Source organism: Emydura macquarii, unplaced genomic scaffold (assembly GCF_026122565.2).
Source record: "Emydura macquarii macquarii isolate MOO-44397 ecotype Brisbane River unplaced genomic scaffold, CSIRO-AGI_Emac_v2 contig_1363, whole genome shotgun sequence".
NCBI lineage: Eukaryota > Metazoa > Chordata > Testudines > Chelidae > Emydura > Emydura macquarii.
The window spans coordinates 8719353-8736695 of NW_027131500.1; the positions used below are offsets into that span (position 1 = coordinate 8719353).

At 45.5% G+C, this 17343-nt stretch overlaps 1 protein-coding gene across 1 annotated transcript; it reads right to left on the reverse strand.

The window, feature by feature from the left end:
- Nucleotides 1-2277: 2277 nt before the first annotated feature.
- Nucleotides 2278-15711, reverse strand: SAP30 (Sin3A associated protein 30). The gene is made up of 4 exons (XM_067551723.1): nucleotides 14491-15711; nucleotides 12274-12396; nucleotides 5164-5262; nucleotides 2278-2601 (listed from the first exon to the last, which is right to left on the reverse strand). Exons 1-4 carry the CDS (start codon nucleotides 14806-14808, stop codon nucleotides 2479-2481), a joined length of 663 nt encoding a protein of 220 aa, XP_067407824.1. The 5' UTR covers nucleotides 14809-15711; the 3' UTR covers nucleotides 2278-2478.
- Nucleotides 15712-17343: the final 1632 nt, after the last annotated feature.

Genomic DNA, 17343 nt, shown 5'->3' on the forward strand with positions numbered 1-17343 from the left:
TCAATTATGCATATTAAGTGATTTGCACCAAATAGTTTCACAATGATCAGCTGCACAACAGATGCAATTTTTTAGGCAGTGTCATAATTTACCAGTTCCTCATTCAGTGGTGTTCCCACTGCCTGATCAAACTTCGCAAAAAAGAGAAGTCCTAAGCAGAGTCCAGAGACAGCAAACTGTTAAAAATCTCAGCAGGTGCAAATAAGTCCTGATGAAACCTAGGGATGTCTGGAAAGCTTGAAGGCCCTTTCCTGCCATCTATCAGCCAGGTGGGAGAAACACAAGCTCTATCCTTCCTCCTCCACTTCCAGATTCTACCTGAATTGCATTACACTTGCCTCTGCTGCTTATAGCTAGAGCCCCGCATGTATACAAAATTCGTATCTGCATCCGATTTACGGATATAAAGCAGATAGTTGTAGGGCTTTAAATATAAAATTTGGATCCGCATCCATCTGTGATTTGCAAAAATGGTCCACAAAAAAAACCCAAAAAAACTTCAGCTAGCACTGTAGAACCAGAGTGTGAAAATGAAGCTGATATCCTCAGATTTGCAGGGCTCTACTCATAAATTTCCAAAGCAGTAGCAGCGAAACTGCCATGATTGTCACCTTCATGTCTTCATACAGCATTCTGAATGGGGCAGTAAAATTGACCAGTTCTGTGAAATTCACCAATTTCCTTCTTCTACTGTTGGTTGGGGAAGGCTATGCAAGCTGCAGATTCAGAAAGACAGCATCATATCCTCTCTCAAGCAGGAGGTTATAATTTCCACACTATTAAGGGACAGAAACAATGTTTTGTATTTTAAGAACAGAAGCTTTAGACTGGGAGTTTAGTTTGTCAAACTTCAAGGTTTTAGCTCCCTCATGCACCAAAGAAAGTTTCTACTCACCCATCAAGTACCCAAAAGGATTTTTCGAGCCCCGTCATGCATTATGGAATAAAAGATTGCCCAAAATGTGGATGTAGTTATTCTAATTGACTAAATTTAACTTACTCTATTTCCATCAATAGGACAGTATCACTCAAGGTAATACATATTCAGTTTGTAGTTTTCAAAACACTTACAAACATTGCAATGCAATAAATGCACACATTAGAAGAGACGGTCCATGAATACAAGTACTGAATTAAGCTGAACTGCGATGTCTTGATCAAACTTCAGCTAGCACTGTAGAACCAGAGAATGTGAAAATTCATGGGACATTGTGAATACAAAATTAATTTGGTCATTGATAGTTACTGGGAAAACAGCCAGTTTGAGTGTGGGGATTATTTCCATCAATGAAGGGCTACAGGTCAGGAAAAACAAGAACCACATAGGAAGAAAAGCAAGTTTTTACGGACAGCAAGAACTTACTAAACTACCATGTCTAGCAGTCTCAGTGAACACAGAGATGCTGCATCCTTCTCAGTTTTAAGGTGCCAGCTCATTTGTTTCTCCTCACAGCTCAGAAAAAAAAAAAAAAAAAGGCAGAAAACTGCATATCATGCAGAACTTCATTGGTCTGATAAGGGTTCAGTGGAAATACAGGAGGTTGTGTGTTGTAGCCTAGCTATTCCTGAATGTTGTAGATTTTACTAAAATATATACAATTAGATGCAAGTGCTATACGTAAAGGGAACAATTCTTTAAATTAATGATCTTTATGTATTTTCCAGCCCTGAGTTAATGCAGACCTCATCTGAGCAAGACACATGTTTATTAAACAATATTGAAACACAGCATGAGCTCTGCAGTCTTCCATTCTCCAGTGCAATTTCTAGGTAGCAGCATATATAGATCAATGGAGAATCAGCATTCAAAGAAACAGAAGTTTTGTTATAAATGGTGATAGACTTTCCATCTACATGTGGATATTTGAGCACTAAAGAGCTGCCATCTCTTTTATATAGAACCATGATGATCCTGAGGCTCAGCAGTGCATATCCCAGAGGTGGAGAAACAGAGATCAGAATTCTAAAAGAAATGCAAGTGCAGCCATTATGACTTATTAGAACTTATGACTTATTAGAACTACAACTTTTCAGGAAGCCAAGAGTAATTCTAGTATGGCCCTTTGAAGCAACTATGTTGAGAGTTTACCACAGCAGTATTTTATAATGTATAAAACCCATGTTGTAGCGTGATGATTTTAAAACACATACTTTTATAATTGAAGAAAATACAATGAATATTTCTAATAGCTTTAGATATATGTAGGAAAATGTAAACTATTAGGTACTAGTAACTCACTCACTAAGTTACAAACAAACACGCATTCACACTTGAGCAACAATATCAATAATATTTATTTAAAATACTTTTGCCGAGGAATTCTCATTTTAGAGGAGGTTGTTGTCAACTGAGTCAGCAAGACCATGAAAAATAAAATCAGAGACAAGTTCTCTGAAAAAATTACAAAGAAAGCTTCTGCATGTCAAAAAACTGTCTTTAGATCTCTAACTGGAGTCTTAGTCCCAATTTTTTCTATCCTAGTGAACACCACTGTCCATCTTTAGATCTGGTTTGTTCTTGTCATTCTTCACTGAGTAGATGAAATATGTTAAGGTATCCTTTTCATTCACTGGAATAGTCCTAAAATGGCAACCAATTATCTATGAAGAGAAAGTTTAAGGAAATTAAATAGCCATTTGGTTACATACAATCAATGAGTTCACATTTCCTAGATAATGGAACTAAAATCTAGAATTAAACACAGAGCTGACATCTGTTCCTTTTTAAAGATTTGATCATACAGATCAGTACTAGTAGGGGTGAAGACATTTGTCTCCATCCAATAGTCTGGATCACACAAGAATTAAGCAGTGAATCAATTCAGTACTCTTTAAACTATGAATTGCAGCAGATGGGCCCAATCCAGCAAAATCCATGATTTGCTCAGCTACACAAAACTGACCTTTCAAAAAAGAGGTCAGAGTCCACAAAAGATATTGGGGACTGTGTACGGTGCTTGATGTAGAATACAACAGTAGAAATGGAAAAGCCCTGATCATTATTCTATTGGAAGGGCCCTGCATTTGATCATTTTTGAGGGGAAGGGGGGGAGAAGAAGGATTAACGAGTCTGTTGCTGGGTTTTTTAACCTGATTATAAAGAGGAAGACATGTAATTGAGCAGTCTGCAGTGGTGAAGTTCAACTTTGGTCATGGCCCTTTAAACTGACTTAAGAGCCTTTTTGAAAAATTTGACCACTTAGCTGCTTTTGAATTTTATTTTTCTAAATCCTTTATCAATTTAAGACTGTTGGTTTCAAGATGTATCTAAGTAGGAGAGGTGTAGTACCTAAAACAATTCCCCCTGCCAGTTTCTGTGGATTTGTAATATCGCTCTCTCTCCTGTTGCTGTACAAAATACCCATACAGGCTGGGGAGGAGGCGGAGAAAATGACTACACAAAGTTTAGTCAAAGATACTAAGTAAACAAAACAAAAAAATCCTCCTGATCTCTTTTAGTTACAGTAAATTTAACTGTTACTTGTGAAGACAGTAAAGTAACCTTTTAGAGCTGTGATTTTTTTAAGTGACAGACTACATTTAAAGTTCAATTCCAGCAGACTGACAAAAGATTCCATATTGCAATAGAACATTGGGGGACTCAATGAACATGCTCAGTATTTCCTGGCATCATTCCCAAGAACCCAATTTGCTATAAATGGTGATCAGCTGGGCAAGCGACAAGATGACATCCCTGGAAGGTGGCTCTAAAACCATGAATCTGGCACTTCATGATCATTGGAGAAGCAACAAAAGCTAGTTTTAGTCCCCACTGTTCTACCCAGAAGTGCGGCAATCAGGAACAGTACAAGTTGGTTGTAGACTAGCCAGTAGTTTTTTAGTAGCCTACAGTTTTATACTTCCTGAATAAAGTATTTTATAAGCACACACAGCATATACTCTTAAATTTCTATTTTTATTTTGAAAAAGGCACTTGTGGCTTCTTTCAAGTAACATTTCTGCCAATTTAATAAGTATTCATACTTTGTCTGAAGTCGCATATAAAGAGAATATACAGGACTGATTTTAAACTCATACTTGCAGTTGCAAAAATGTTGGCAACATACTGTTCTTTTACAGACCAGCCTTGAGCCCTCTTGCATACATTTAAGAATTTTGGCTTTAATCCACACTGATTAGTGGAGAGATCTAAAAAATGCCTGCACACAAAAATGCAATTCACCACAACACTGCATAAAACTAGACACAACACAATGAAGATCCGGATAGCATTTTAACAGAGGACCACCAATTTTCAGAAGAGATATTTAAATGAACATTCCAGATCTGTGTTTGCAATGCAAAATTGAGCCCTTATTTTCAAAAAGTAAAAGCTGTGCCACATTTTAAAAGATCTGTTTTAGCTAGAGTACTGATCTTTTACCAAGTGAATTATCTTTTCAGAAGACTGAAACTTGCAAACATGCTAGCATTCTGTTGTACTTAAGAGATATTTCTGTGGCTCTTAGTTTTGCAAGTTTCCACACTTACATGAAACATGATGTTGGATGCCCAGATTTCACATCAAGTTACTATTACCTATGCTCACATTTCTCCTAATTGTACGGTTTAACTATAAAAATACTTTACTGCAAAAATAAGAGACTTAATTCTGCCTTTAGCTGCACAGGTTCAGTGCCACTGAAGCCTACAGGTTTGTATTGATATAACTGAGTGTAGATTTAGGCCCATTGTTTGTCATATGCTACATGTTTTTTAATAGTAGCATTGCAATTCTATAAACTATGTTAGCATTCTTTCAGAATACATACTTCTAAACTTGACTTCCTTCTTCTAACCTGAGCTTTTATTTTTGATTTTCTTTGTTAACTACAGTGCTCTTGGCTCAGGAGTTGGGGACAGAAAGACCAGACCAGAAGAAAGACCAGACCATTGAGGGAAACTAGATAAGTAACTTCATTTTATTTTCAGAAAATCCAGCCCATGTGTTCTCTTTATGCAGAGAGAAGAGTTTATGGAGCAGGATACAACGTGATTATAATGCAGTGGTATAGTTACTATGGCAATTAGTCAACTATAAAAGTTACCTATAAAGACAAGAATGTACTACTTATGCTAATAGTATTGATAAGGATCACATTTCCAGAGCCACAAGTAATAGTAAATTGCATTGTCTGCTATTGAACAGACATTCATACGTACTTCAACAAGCTGTGCTTTGTTAAGTCCTGGTCTGGTCTGTAACTTGAAGTGTCTTTTGTACCTTCGAAGTGTGTTTACTTGTAACTGGTATAAGTCAACCTAGAAAGAAAGAAAGAAAGAAGATCATTAAAGTTAGCATGTATCTTTAGCTAGGCTAAAGAGAATGTTCATTTGTTATTAATTATAATGGACTTATGATTTAAGAGGCAAACTACAAACAAGTATGGAAACTGAGTTGCTAAATGCTATCCTGCTAACCAAGCCAGTCTTTATTAGGTATCCAGCATAGAATGATGTTTTTAACTCATGGTCTATCCTCTCCCCCAAAGATACTTGAAAGTAGAGCTCAGGCTTATTTCTGTGCTGAATGTGCACTACACTCTCCTCCCCTCTCAGGTGGGGAGAGTGATATTTGGCATTAACTTCTGGACTCAGCTCAGTTTCATTTTTCCTTCATAGTTTGACTTTAATATGACTAAGCAAAGGCATAATACTAGTCAATCATTAATGCAAGGTCAAGGACTGTGCCCACAGGATGCCCTACAATAGCATTTCATTAGTCAAAACTTTGCAAAGACCATGTACAAGAAACAGTACAACTGTACCATAACATCTGTGCATCAGGAGACTGGAAAAGCCTAGCATGCTACAAGTTTCTTTGGTCTTAAGTGGCAGAAGAGAATAGCTACTCACGATCTGTGAATGTATTGCCTCTATACAACCACAATGTAGGAGTTATGTGCATAGCCAGAGTCCCACAGAACCATTTTCCATCAGGAGTTAGCAGCTGAGGGAATTGCATCTCCTAAATTTCATAGAGCAAGGATATAAATACTCATACCTCACCCCCAATGCTTCCTCAGTTTCCCTATTCCCAGAAGGCCTATTCAGAGGGCACTATCTGGAAAATAAACATTACTGTTAAGAAACCCCTTTTTCCTCTTTCTTGACTTTATATCCACAAAGCCCCACTGTAGGAGACTAAGGAAGCAGTGACCTCCCTAAGAAGATAGTCTAAGTGAGAAAATTTGCTAACAATTACAACACTGCCCTCTCAAAACAATGTCTTGATGTCGTGAGAACATTGTGAGATGTCGTGAAGGGATGAATTTAACACTATGAAGCTGCCTTAATGATAGTTTTTAGGCTAAGTAGGTGAGCTATTCGTGGAATCCACTGTCAGTGCCAGGGCTGGTACCTTTGCCAGATCATAGCATGTCCTAATGCAGGATGTGATCCACAATGAAATCCTCTGGGACAACACCAGGAGACTCTTCATCCTGTCCGCTACTGCGACAAAGAGGTGGTTTGATTTAGGAAATGGTCTTGTCCGCCTCATATCTAGGGAATGGAGACTTTGTTCCCGGTTATTGGCATGCAGTTTAGGAAAGAATGCCAGGAGGAAGATGTCCTGGTTCATATGAAACTGGGATAACACCTTAGCAAGGAAGGCTGGATGTGGTTGCAACTGGACCTTGTCCTTATAGAACACCATGCATGGAGGTTTGGATGCCAGGGCCTTGAACTCAGACACCCTGCTAGCTGAGGTTATTGTGACCAGGAACACCACCTTTCATGAGAGGTAGAGGAGCAAGCATGTTGCTAATGGTTCAAAGGGGGGCCCCTCCCCATCAGCTTGGAGAACACCAGGTTAAGGTCCCAGGCCAGTATTGAACAGCGAACTTGGGGGTATAGCCTGTCTAAGCCTTTTTAAAAAATGTGTTACCATTGAATTAGCAAAGACTGATCGACCATCCACCCCGGAATGCAGAGATCACTGCTAGGTGCACCTTAATGGATGACTCTACCAGACCTAGTTGCTTCAAGTGCAGCAGATAGTCTAAAATGAAGGGTAATGCTGCTTGCCCTTCTGCCATTCTGCATTGCCCAAATGGAAAACCTCTTCCACTCGGCCAAGTACATAGCCTTGGTGGATAGTTTCCTGCTGCCGAGGAGGATCTCTCTGACAGGCCCCAAGTATATGGACTCCATGGGATTTAACCATTAAGCTTACACACCATGAGGTGGAGAGACTCGAGGTCGGGATGTTGGAGGTGGCCATGGTCTTGTGGGATTAGGTCCAGCACTGAAGGCCGCGTGATCTGCGTGACTACCGACAGTTCCAGTGGCGTTGTATAACAGTGCTGTTGGGGCCAGGCTTGGGCTATGAGTATGACAGATGCTCTGTCCCTCCTGATTTTGAGCAGGACCTTATGAACGAGTGGGAAAGGTGGGAACGCGTAAAACAGGTGGCCCTTCCAAGGAAGGAGAATGCGTCCACGATCAAGCCCAGGCTGTGATTCAGGAATGAACAAAAAACTGTTCACACTTCCTGTTTATTTTTGTTGCAAACAGATCTACTTGGGGAACTCCCCACTGCTGGAAGATGTTGTTTGCGATGTCAGGGTGAATAGACCACTCGTGGCAGTGGAAGGATCTGCTGAGATGGTCCATTAGCTCGTTCTGGGATCCCAGAAGGTAAGATGCCTTTAGGTGTATGGAGTGAGTTATGCAGAAATCCCACAGCTTGAGGGCTTCTTGACATAGGGGAGAGGAGCATGATCTACCTTGTCTCTATATAAAACATCGCTGTTGTGTTGTCCATTATGACTGATACACATCTGCCTTGTAAATGGGACAGGAAGGTTTGGCATGCTAGGTGAACTGCTTTCAGCTCCCTGATGTTGATGTGGAGCGATAGCTCTGCTCGAGACCAGAGGCCTTGAGGTCTGAGGGTCCTTAGATGCGCGCCACACCCCAACACTGATGCATCTATGAATAGACACGATGATGGCTGGGGTCTGGAAAAGGGCACTCCTGCACATACCGATTTAGGGTTCAGCTACCACAGAAGAGACTCGACAACCTGAGGGGAAAGTGAAACTACCTTGTCCAGTTGTCTCTGTTTGGCTAGTATGATGATGCCAGCCAAGCTTGGAGAGGTCTGAGCTGCAGCCTCACATGTTGGACCACATACGTGCAGCAGGCCATGTGACCTAGGATCTTCAAGCAACTCTATGCTGTCATGATGGGAAAGCATCTGAAGTCTTCTATGATGGAGCAAACAGTCTGGAAGTGAGACTCCGGCAAAAGTGCTCTAGCCTGGACCGAGTCTAGGACTGTTCCTATAAACCCTATTCTTTGGGTGGAGGAAAAGGTCGACTTGGATAAGTTTAAATGTAGACCCAATCTGTTGAAGGTCGACCTTATCAGGTTGAAACGTGTCTCTACCTGCTCCCTGGAGCGGCCCTTGACAAGACAGTCGTCTAGATATGGGAACACTTGTACCTGTTGCCTCCTTAGGAATGCAACGACAACTGCCATATACTTGAACACTCAAGGGCTTGCTGATAGGCCAAAAGGGAGGACTGTAAGGTGATGAGTGTGGTTTACTACAAAACTGAGGAACCTTCTGTGCGATGGGACTATTAATATACGAAAATATGCATCCTTCAAGTTGAAGATGGCATACCAGTTCCCCGGATCCAGGGAGGAGGATGATAACGGACAAGGATACCATGCAGAACTTCAGTTTCTTCATGAATCTGTTGAGGTTTTGCAGATCTAGAATGGGTCTGAGACCGCCTTTGGGATTAGGAAATATCAGTAGCAAAACCCTTTTACCCTTAGTTCCTGAGAAACCCCCTCTACTGCTTCTGCTCTTAGGAGCCTCTGCACCTCCAAAATAAGAAGTTGCTCAGTAGAGGGGTCCCTGAAGAGGGATGAGGAAGGGGGATGGGAAGAAGGGGAGGTACAGAACTGGAGAGAATACCCCAATTCCACTGTGTATAGCACCCATCTGTCCAAGGTTATCTGAGACCATGCACGACAGAAATGGATAGATGGTTCAGAAAGCAGGGAGAAGGATCCAGGATCTGGTTTGGTGTGCCAGCCTCGGCGCACCCTCACAGTGCTTGTCTGGAGCCGGAGGACTGCCCCACCAAGCCCTGGCATTAGTTGGACAGCGGCTGAGGTGTCCTACGCCTGTTATTCCTGCTCCACCTCCTACAGTAGTCCTGCCTCAGTTGCACAGGATAAAGCTACCAAGTAGGCTGTGGCTTAAAATGCTTCCTTTGGGTGGATGGCGTACGAAGCCCTAAGGATTTCAAGTGTTGTCCTTGAATCCTTCAGGCTGTGGAATTTGGAATCCATCTGCTCCGAAAACAACCCCGAACCTTCGAAGGGCATGTTTTGAATTGTTTGTTAGACCTCTGGGGGGAGGCCCGACACCTGCAGCCAAGAGCTCCTTCTTATGGCAATCAGAGATGACGTGGTGCACATGGCTGAGTCCACCACGTCCAGGACTGCCTACATCAAAGTCCTTGCCACTGCCTTGCCCTCTTCCACAAACGCTCCAAATTCCAATCTAGATTTAGCCGAGAGCAGCTCTTTGAACTTCGTTATTGTCACCCATAAATTAAAATTATATCGACTCAATATCACTTCTTGGTTTGGGATACGAAGCTGGAGCCCCCCCAGCAGAATACATCTTCCTACTGAAGAGGTCCAGCTTCTTTGAGTACTTAGACTTGGGCATTGGGGCTTGTGGCACCTTCCTCTCTTTCTCGTTTACCGCCGCTACCACCAGTGACCCTGGCTGTGGGTGAGTAAAGAGGAACTCAAAGCCTTTGGAGAGTGCAAACTACTTTCTTTCTATCTCCTTAGCTCTGTGTGTGTGTGTGTGTGTGTGTGTACGTGTACGTGTGTGTACACGTACGGGGAGGAGGATAGAGATTGGTGTCTGCCACAATGTTTTGGTGGTATTCTGAATGGTTTTAATGGGGGCAGTGTCACTCTTGAGAGGCCCTCTGGTGCTAAGATGTCCACCATAGGGTCCACTGCTTCCATCACTTCTTCTGCTTGGAGTTCCACTAGGTTATGGACCACTCTTCGCAATAGATCCTGGTGAGCCCTGTTATCCACTGGGGGTGGTGTGGCTGAAGTCCCTGCCCCCACCTCGTTGGTCACGGGTTTTGCCCTGTGCTGGGTTGACATGCTTGGTGCCGGGGTCAGCATTGGTGCCGGAACCCACACCATACTCCATGCCAGCCTCGGCGCCAATCTCAACGTCTGTCTTGGCGCTGGGAAGTGTCAAGCATCCCTTGTGTGGCCGGGGAGCTTGTCTATCATAGGCAATCAAGTGGGAATACCTAGAGTAAGACCCCGGGACCTGGTGGTATGCCCATGGGGTCCAAAAGAGCCATTGCACAGGCATCTGCCACTGTGCTAGCCAAGGTCCCATGAGTGGGGCCTGCCCCTTCTCCTCCCTATAGTGGCACCGCTCCGACTGGTGCAAACTACGTTTTGAGGTGTATGACTATCTCCGAGTCCGATGACAAGCACAGGGACTACGGCGGTGCCGAGTGAGATGGTGCTGGAGAGCAATGCGGAGTGGAAGGTGACTGGTACCTCATCATGGCAGGTTCTCTCCATTGGAGATCCTTGGAAGATCCTTCCTTCCTCTACTTTGAGGGTGTCATTGATTTCTTATTCAAGCCACTGATGCAACAAGTGGAAGAATATACAACCACACACATATAAGATGCACGATACCTATAAGGAGGAAAACTTGGGTAAGAAACTCTGGTGTTGTCAGAGTTGACAACTGAGGCTCTTAAGATGTGTTCCCGAGCTCGGCTTCTTTTGGAAGTGCAGCTGCAACAGACTAGCAAGGAACTTGCTTTTATGGTCCAGAGAAATCCACAGCACAAGGTCAATTGCACCAAGAACAGCAGATCCCACAGATCAGAAAACAGAACTGGTATAACTCAGAAACTATGGTTCTTCAGCACTGAGAGGGCATCCAGATGGTGTAGGAGTGTGGCTGGAAAGGGAGTTTTAGAGAAAATCTTCCATTACCTGATTAATGGATCTTACAAGGAAGAGAAATCAGGACCCCGCACCAATGACTATTCCGAGACCTCTGACATCCCCTGCCTCAGAGCCTTCAAAAGGAAGCTGCCCTCTTCCAGTCTAAGATTTTTGCATCAGGCTTTGGCACTAAGGGAAATGTAATGGCCATACTACTAATGCCTGGAGACACTTTGGATATGACTACATTGCTATTAAACACCTGTGGCTAAACCATGTCAGATGACATGGGCTTGCAGGGTTCAGGCGTTAGGGCTGTTTAATTGCGGTGCAGATGATAGGGCCCAGGCTGGAGCATGGGCTCTAGAACCCTCCCCTGAACATCTACACTCAATTAAACAGTTCTGTAGCCTGAGCTCAAGTCAGCTGACGCGGGCCAGATGGATTGCCAACGACACTTGAAGGAGCAAATTCTGGAGCAGAATCTTAAAGTGCTTTTGGAGAAAGTCTCACAGGCATCACAGCCTCCAGCTGAGTGCAGTTTCCCAGGGCATGCCCATCTGAAATGAAACACACAGCAAGTCAAGATGAACACCTTTTAAAACTCCTTTTTCCTACATTCATCTACCATATCCAACAATGCCCAATGCAACCCCCACAATAACTGATACAAATGTTAAAGAACTGCATGTATTGAACTATGTCTTTCGAGTCCACTATACCCTACTAGAACTACTAATGAATTATTTATGAAATGTTAATATGATGGCGGAATGGAAAGGATTGCTCTTGTAACCCTTGTGGCAGAATAGAGAGAGGAACTGTGAAACGGTTAGAGGTGCTGAGGTATTTATACCCTCGGTCTATGAAATGCTGGGAATCAAGGGAATTAAGTATGCCCTCTAACTGCCAATTTCTGCTAAAAAATGGTTCTGCTGCATGGCTAAGCACATGGCTCCTATACTGGGTAATCTGTGGAGAAAATGTTGTGGAGAAATCTTTATCAAAGTTAAAATTTGTATATATAATTCCAACTCTCCTTTCTGGGAAAAATACTATGTATAAAACAAAATTAAAACATATTTATCAATTAAATTATGTTAATATATTAGAATATATTATATTACAATTAATACAATATATATTAAAATATTAGAAGTATATTAATGGGATGAGTGAAACAGGAGCTCCTTTGCACCCCTGGAACAAATTAACATTGGAAAAAATTGCATTAACACAGACTTGGTAACAAGAAAGAACAACTTTACATGACAATTGCTAGGACAACTATTCAGCTACCTCTGGAGTGTCGATGTCTTGCACTGGTGAGTCACCATCATCATCACTGCCTTTTCTCTTTCTTCTATTTCTCACACTCTGAATTAAGTTTTTGTGGAAGTCACAAATATAAAGATGTCTTGCCTAAAAAAGTAGCAATGCAGGTTTTAAACACTAGTTTAACATCCAGGAAATACATTGACAATGCATGTACAGATACACATTGCAGTAATTTACCGTGAAGTAGATCTGTTAAGACTAGATTCTCGTGAAAAGAACTATGAGTTTAAGAATTCTGTTTCTACCAGAACCCACAAGATAAAATTTGGTATGTTATAACTTACTGCAGCCCATTTGGCCTAGGAAACTGCTTGTATCACTGTATTGCTGCAGTGAGCCAATTCAAGATTGGTGTTAACAGGCTGTAGAAAGAGCCAAGTACATTACTCATCAGAATGCAGGGAACGGAGTATGAAAATTACTACACAATTCTTTTAAATGGACAAAGAAGGAAGATTTCAGCTATCTCAATTCACAGTTCTCTTCCTTGGTTTTACTTCCAAGATCCATGAAAAGTCATTGTAATAAAGCACATGTAAGTCTTATTTTTATTATTATTTCCTTTTTCTAGGAATCAGCTCATTTTGAGATGAAGGGCCAGTATTTAGGTGCCTAAATACCTTGAAAAGTCTGGCAAGAAGTTATTTTATAGAGTAAATGTATACATACACATAGGGCTACTGTGCACCAGTAGCTCCTACTGGCTTCAACTGAAGCTGGGTGCATAGATTTTCTGAGGGGTGGGACAGAGAGAAAATCAGACACCTAGAAAGTTAAATTTGGGATAATAAAAACAAATCGGAAGCCTAAATTAAATTTCTTTAAACGTATAAACCAAGGCACTGGAATCCTAAGTTTTTCCTTTTGTTAAGGCAGAAGAGCTTTCTCTGCCCATTTAGAGTATGCTTTAAGTTTACTTCACAAGAGCTCTCTCATAAACCATGATTCAGAGAGAAAGCTCACAACTGGCAACAGAAGCACAAATACAAATTAGCAACCATTTTCCCCCCCAAACAACCGAAGTTTACACATTCTCGAGGGTGGTAATAGCAACAAGCATATTAGAAGCCCCTCTTTTGTGTCTGCATCCCCTAACACTTCTGCTATGTCAAGTAAAAATAAATCACCTTTCCAAATACTCATAGGTTTCTCTTCTGAAAAAAACATGCATTCATTAGGGAAAGAGGCCGGTAGACATTTGCTCTGCAAATTAACACTGCTCCGAATCTTAGAAACGTATCTGATACCAAAGGGTGTTTATTTCTCAGCAGACGGGGGAAGGGAGACAGGAGACCGTCCTGCCTTGTGGAGATTTCTCGTACAGAGGAGCACTATGACGAGCCTGATGGCTGCCAAGCGGAAGACACAGAGGCAGAGAGAGACGCGCAGCATTACACGAGGCGGATCGGCCAAGTGTGCTGCCCTTACTGGAGTCAGCAGCCATACAAGCACGCAGAGTCTCTACTCTGGGAAGGGGGAGCCGGGACGTGCACCCCCAGCTTTTCCTGCAGTAGCAGCCGGACACAGCTTCTCTCTGGAATGCCACTCTGATTTTTCCAGGAGGCGAAGGGAAGGGGAAGAAAGAGCAGGAGTCTCCCTCTCCCCCCCCAATCACACTGAGCAGAAGCAGTTTAAGCTTCACTCTTCCAACGTCAGCCGACTGTACCGAGGGCAAGCGAATACCGCAAAACCCAAATCATTTGAACACAGACAGAAGCTGCTGTTTCAAGTCTCACACTCAACTCCCCGGGGCGCTGGGGGAGGCAGTTGAAGCCTTTGTGGGGGGTGACTCTTGAGGGCGGAGTGAGGCCCCTCTTTGCCCCGGGCAGGGATGGGGGTGGGGGGGGATTGTGCAGCCCCGGCGCATCAAGCACAATGTCCCGCGAATAGAGATCACAGCACCCCAAGGCGCTTCCCCGGGACCCGGCAGCGCAGGCTCCCAACAGCTGCTTGTCTCTCGGCCGCGGGGCCGTCACTCAGGGCCGGTGGCCCCGCTGGAGTAGCCGTGACCGCCTGCCACCATCAGCGCGCACTGCAGGGAGCCAGCGGACTCACTCACCGCCCGGCCCGGCCCGGCCCTGACTGCTCCTCCAGCCCCCCCGAGCAGCCGGGCACCCTCCCTCTGCCCAGAGGCGCACAGCGGCAGCGGGCTTGGGGAGGGGGTTTCCCGTCACTTACGCTCTTGTCCAGCTCGATCTTCACCTTCTTCTGCGAGATGCTCTTCTGGATCCTCTTGCTGAAGCTGGCGTTGCCGGCGGCCCGGCTGCACCTCTCGCCTTCCTCTCGTAGACAACACAGCTGCCCGGCCCCGGGGCCGGCAGCGCCCGGGGGCCCCGCGGAGCCGGCGGCGGCACCTGGGGCAGCGCCGGTACCTAACCCCGGCGCCGGCACCTCCACGCTGGCGGCTGCATTGGCTACAACAGCAGCAACGACGGTGGTGGCGGCGGCGGGGTCCCCCCCTCTCGAGGTCACCTCCTCGGGGGCGAAGCCGTTCATTGCCCCGGCAGCGTCCGGATCCCGGCAGAGGACGCCACCGACCCGACCGGGCTCCTGACCCGCCTGCGCCGCCCCTTTGTCCGGCAGAGACAGCAGGATCTGTCCCTGCCGCTCGGACGGAATCAAACTTCCCCGCTGCCTGCCTGCCCGCTCGGCTGCGAGGGAGGGATTTAAACCTGCCCCAACAGCAGCCGCCCCTGCAGGAGGCACGATCCTCCTCCCGAGGGGCACCTCCGCCCCCCTGACCCCGCAACAGGGGGGCACAACCCCTCTGCAAGGGCAAACAAGCTCCGCTCCTTCAAGGGGCACCGCGAGATTCCCCACCCGGGGCCCCAGGCGGCGGCGGCGGGGGTCCCTACGGCGGCCAAGCGCCTCACTCTGCAAAAGCCCCGTCCGCCCCCCGGGTCACCCCGCTTCCTTCTTCCCCCTCTGTCATGTGGACACTTTTCAGCTGTTTCCTATGTAACAACAGCAGCACCCAGCCTACGGCTCGCTCCGCAACGCGCATGCGACCTCCCCGCTTCTCTCCCCTCAGGGGGACTCATGGGAGTTGTAGTTTCTATCATTGCAGCGTCTCCAAGGGCGGGGAGTGAAAAACTACAGCTCCCGAAAGGCACCGCGCGAGCAGGGCTTGCGGGCCAGAAGGGCCGCGGTAATCGTTTATGAGCCTGTCCCCCCAACTCCGGATGTGATAGGGCGGGGCAAGCGTGGTGACTGACAGTGTGCTCTCGTCCACTCAACAAGGGAGAATCTTCTCCGCCCGTGTTCGGGGGGCGGGCGCAACCCTGGCCTTGGAGGAGGTGGTGGCTTAATTTTGCGCTAGGCTTCCACCCCCCGCTCGCCTTTTTTAATCTCCGCCTCTCCAAGGGACCGTCGAAACAGCCGTTAAAATTTGAAATACGCCCGTTTGAAGGAAACTGAAGCGGAACCACTCGCGCCGCGCCACCCCCTCCTCCCCCCGTCGATTCTGAGCGGTGCTGACTCAGGCCAGCCCCCTCCCTACTCCGCGGGCTGCGACCCCGAACGCCGCCGCTGCCGCCAAGGCAGCTCGAGCTCGGCCCGGCCCGTGTCTGTCCCTGGTTTTGCGCTGGCGGGTGGAGGTGCTGAGGCGTCTTGTGCTGCCAGCGGGTTGTAGCGGGGGAGGCCTTGTGTGAAAGGGAAATGGCGCCCGGCGCCCCACGGCGGCTCCCCCTTGGTCCGGTAACGCAACGGCCAGCTTTGTCCTTTGAGAGCGTCTCTTCGCCTCCCCTCGCCGAAGGCGTCTCTCTGCCGCTCCCCGGCCATGTTTGCATTTACCCGCGGGCGGCTGCGTGTGCGGTGCCTAACTCCCCTACTCCAGCAACGTCTAGAAAGGGGGGGGGGTTCGAGTGAGACAGCCCTTGCACCCCCATCCACAGTGACCCCACAGAAAAGGCAGGTGAGCTTCTGTCTCCCGAAAGAAACAGCCCTCGCCTGCCTGCCTGCCAGGGCAGAACATACGCCCACAGCAACTGCACGCCTTGGCCCGCGCGCGTGTCGCAGCAGCCTCGCTCCCCACCCCCAGGGCTTAGCGCGTTTTGCTTTACTCTGTCCTGGCATGGCACTGACGCCTCGCCCCTATTCTTTGCAGACAGGGACGCACCGGGCAGCTTTCAGAACTTCTGCAAAATCTGTTCTTTCCCCTTCCTCTCTCTCTCCTCTCGGGGTAAAGGCTGAAGCTCAGGGCCTGCCTGTTCGGCCCTTGAATGCAGCTGGTTGGTTTGGTCGGTAGAAGAGGAAGTTGCTGCGTCACCCTTCAAACGAGAGCAAGTTGACACACAGCTCTGAATGTAGCCTATGGTTTTGCCACTGTTGAGTGAGAATAATTGGTCCTTGACCTTCATGGCACTGATAGTTTTAAAATAATATGTGATTTTAGTTAATTTGGGAAGCAATTAGAGAACACCAGATTGCGTGAGGAATAAAGGTTAATGGAGGTTTTATAATTAAAAAGGACTTCTATTAAAGAAGACTTGAATTACAACCAACTTAGTCAATTTCTTGGCCTGTAATTTTCCTGTATTCCAGCTCACCTCTTACTGTTAGTAGGAACATTTGTGTTGGTGTAAGTTTTCTCTTTACAGAGCTTACAATTAAATTAAATTTTTTCTGCTCATTGTACTGTCAAGCATGATTAAGAGTCACAAATTCAAAACTGACTTCAAAAGGAGGAAAAACTAAAATGAAGGTAATGAGCGGTAAGGGTGAAAGCACTTCTTCAAAACAAAGCTAGTGTCAAAATTGTCCAAAAGTACTTAAATGGTTAGTTAACATATAAACTAATAATTCAGTTTTTCCTGGTTGAGGGATAGAGTGAAGAACCAAACTTTGACCTACCTTTTTTTCTTCATGTGTTTGCACAGCCCATGGTAAGTAGTTTCCCCCTCAAAATATTGCTTATTTAAAAAGGCCTGCAAGAATGGGGATCTATACTGACCATAGTCAAAGAAGAATGAGTTTAGTCATTGAAACATTCATTCAGTTGTATTAATTATCGTGTATTCATTAGTTACTGAA

Excerpts from the sequence above, each read along its gene's own strand:
- SAP30 (XM_067551723.1), bottom strand. The coding sequence starts at position 14,808 with ATGAACGGCTTCGCCCCCGAGGAGGTGACCTCGAGAGGGGGGGACCCC. Across the intron at positions 5,263-12,273 it reads AAGACATCGACACTCCAGAG|GTTGACTTATACCAGTTACA; the intron begins GTAGCTGAATAG and ends CTTTCTTTCTAG. Across the intron at positions 2,602-5,163 it reads ACAAAGCACAGCTTGTTGAA|ATAATTGGTTGCCATTTTAG; the intron begins GTACGTATGAAT and ends TTCTCTTCATAG.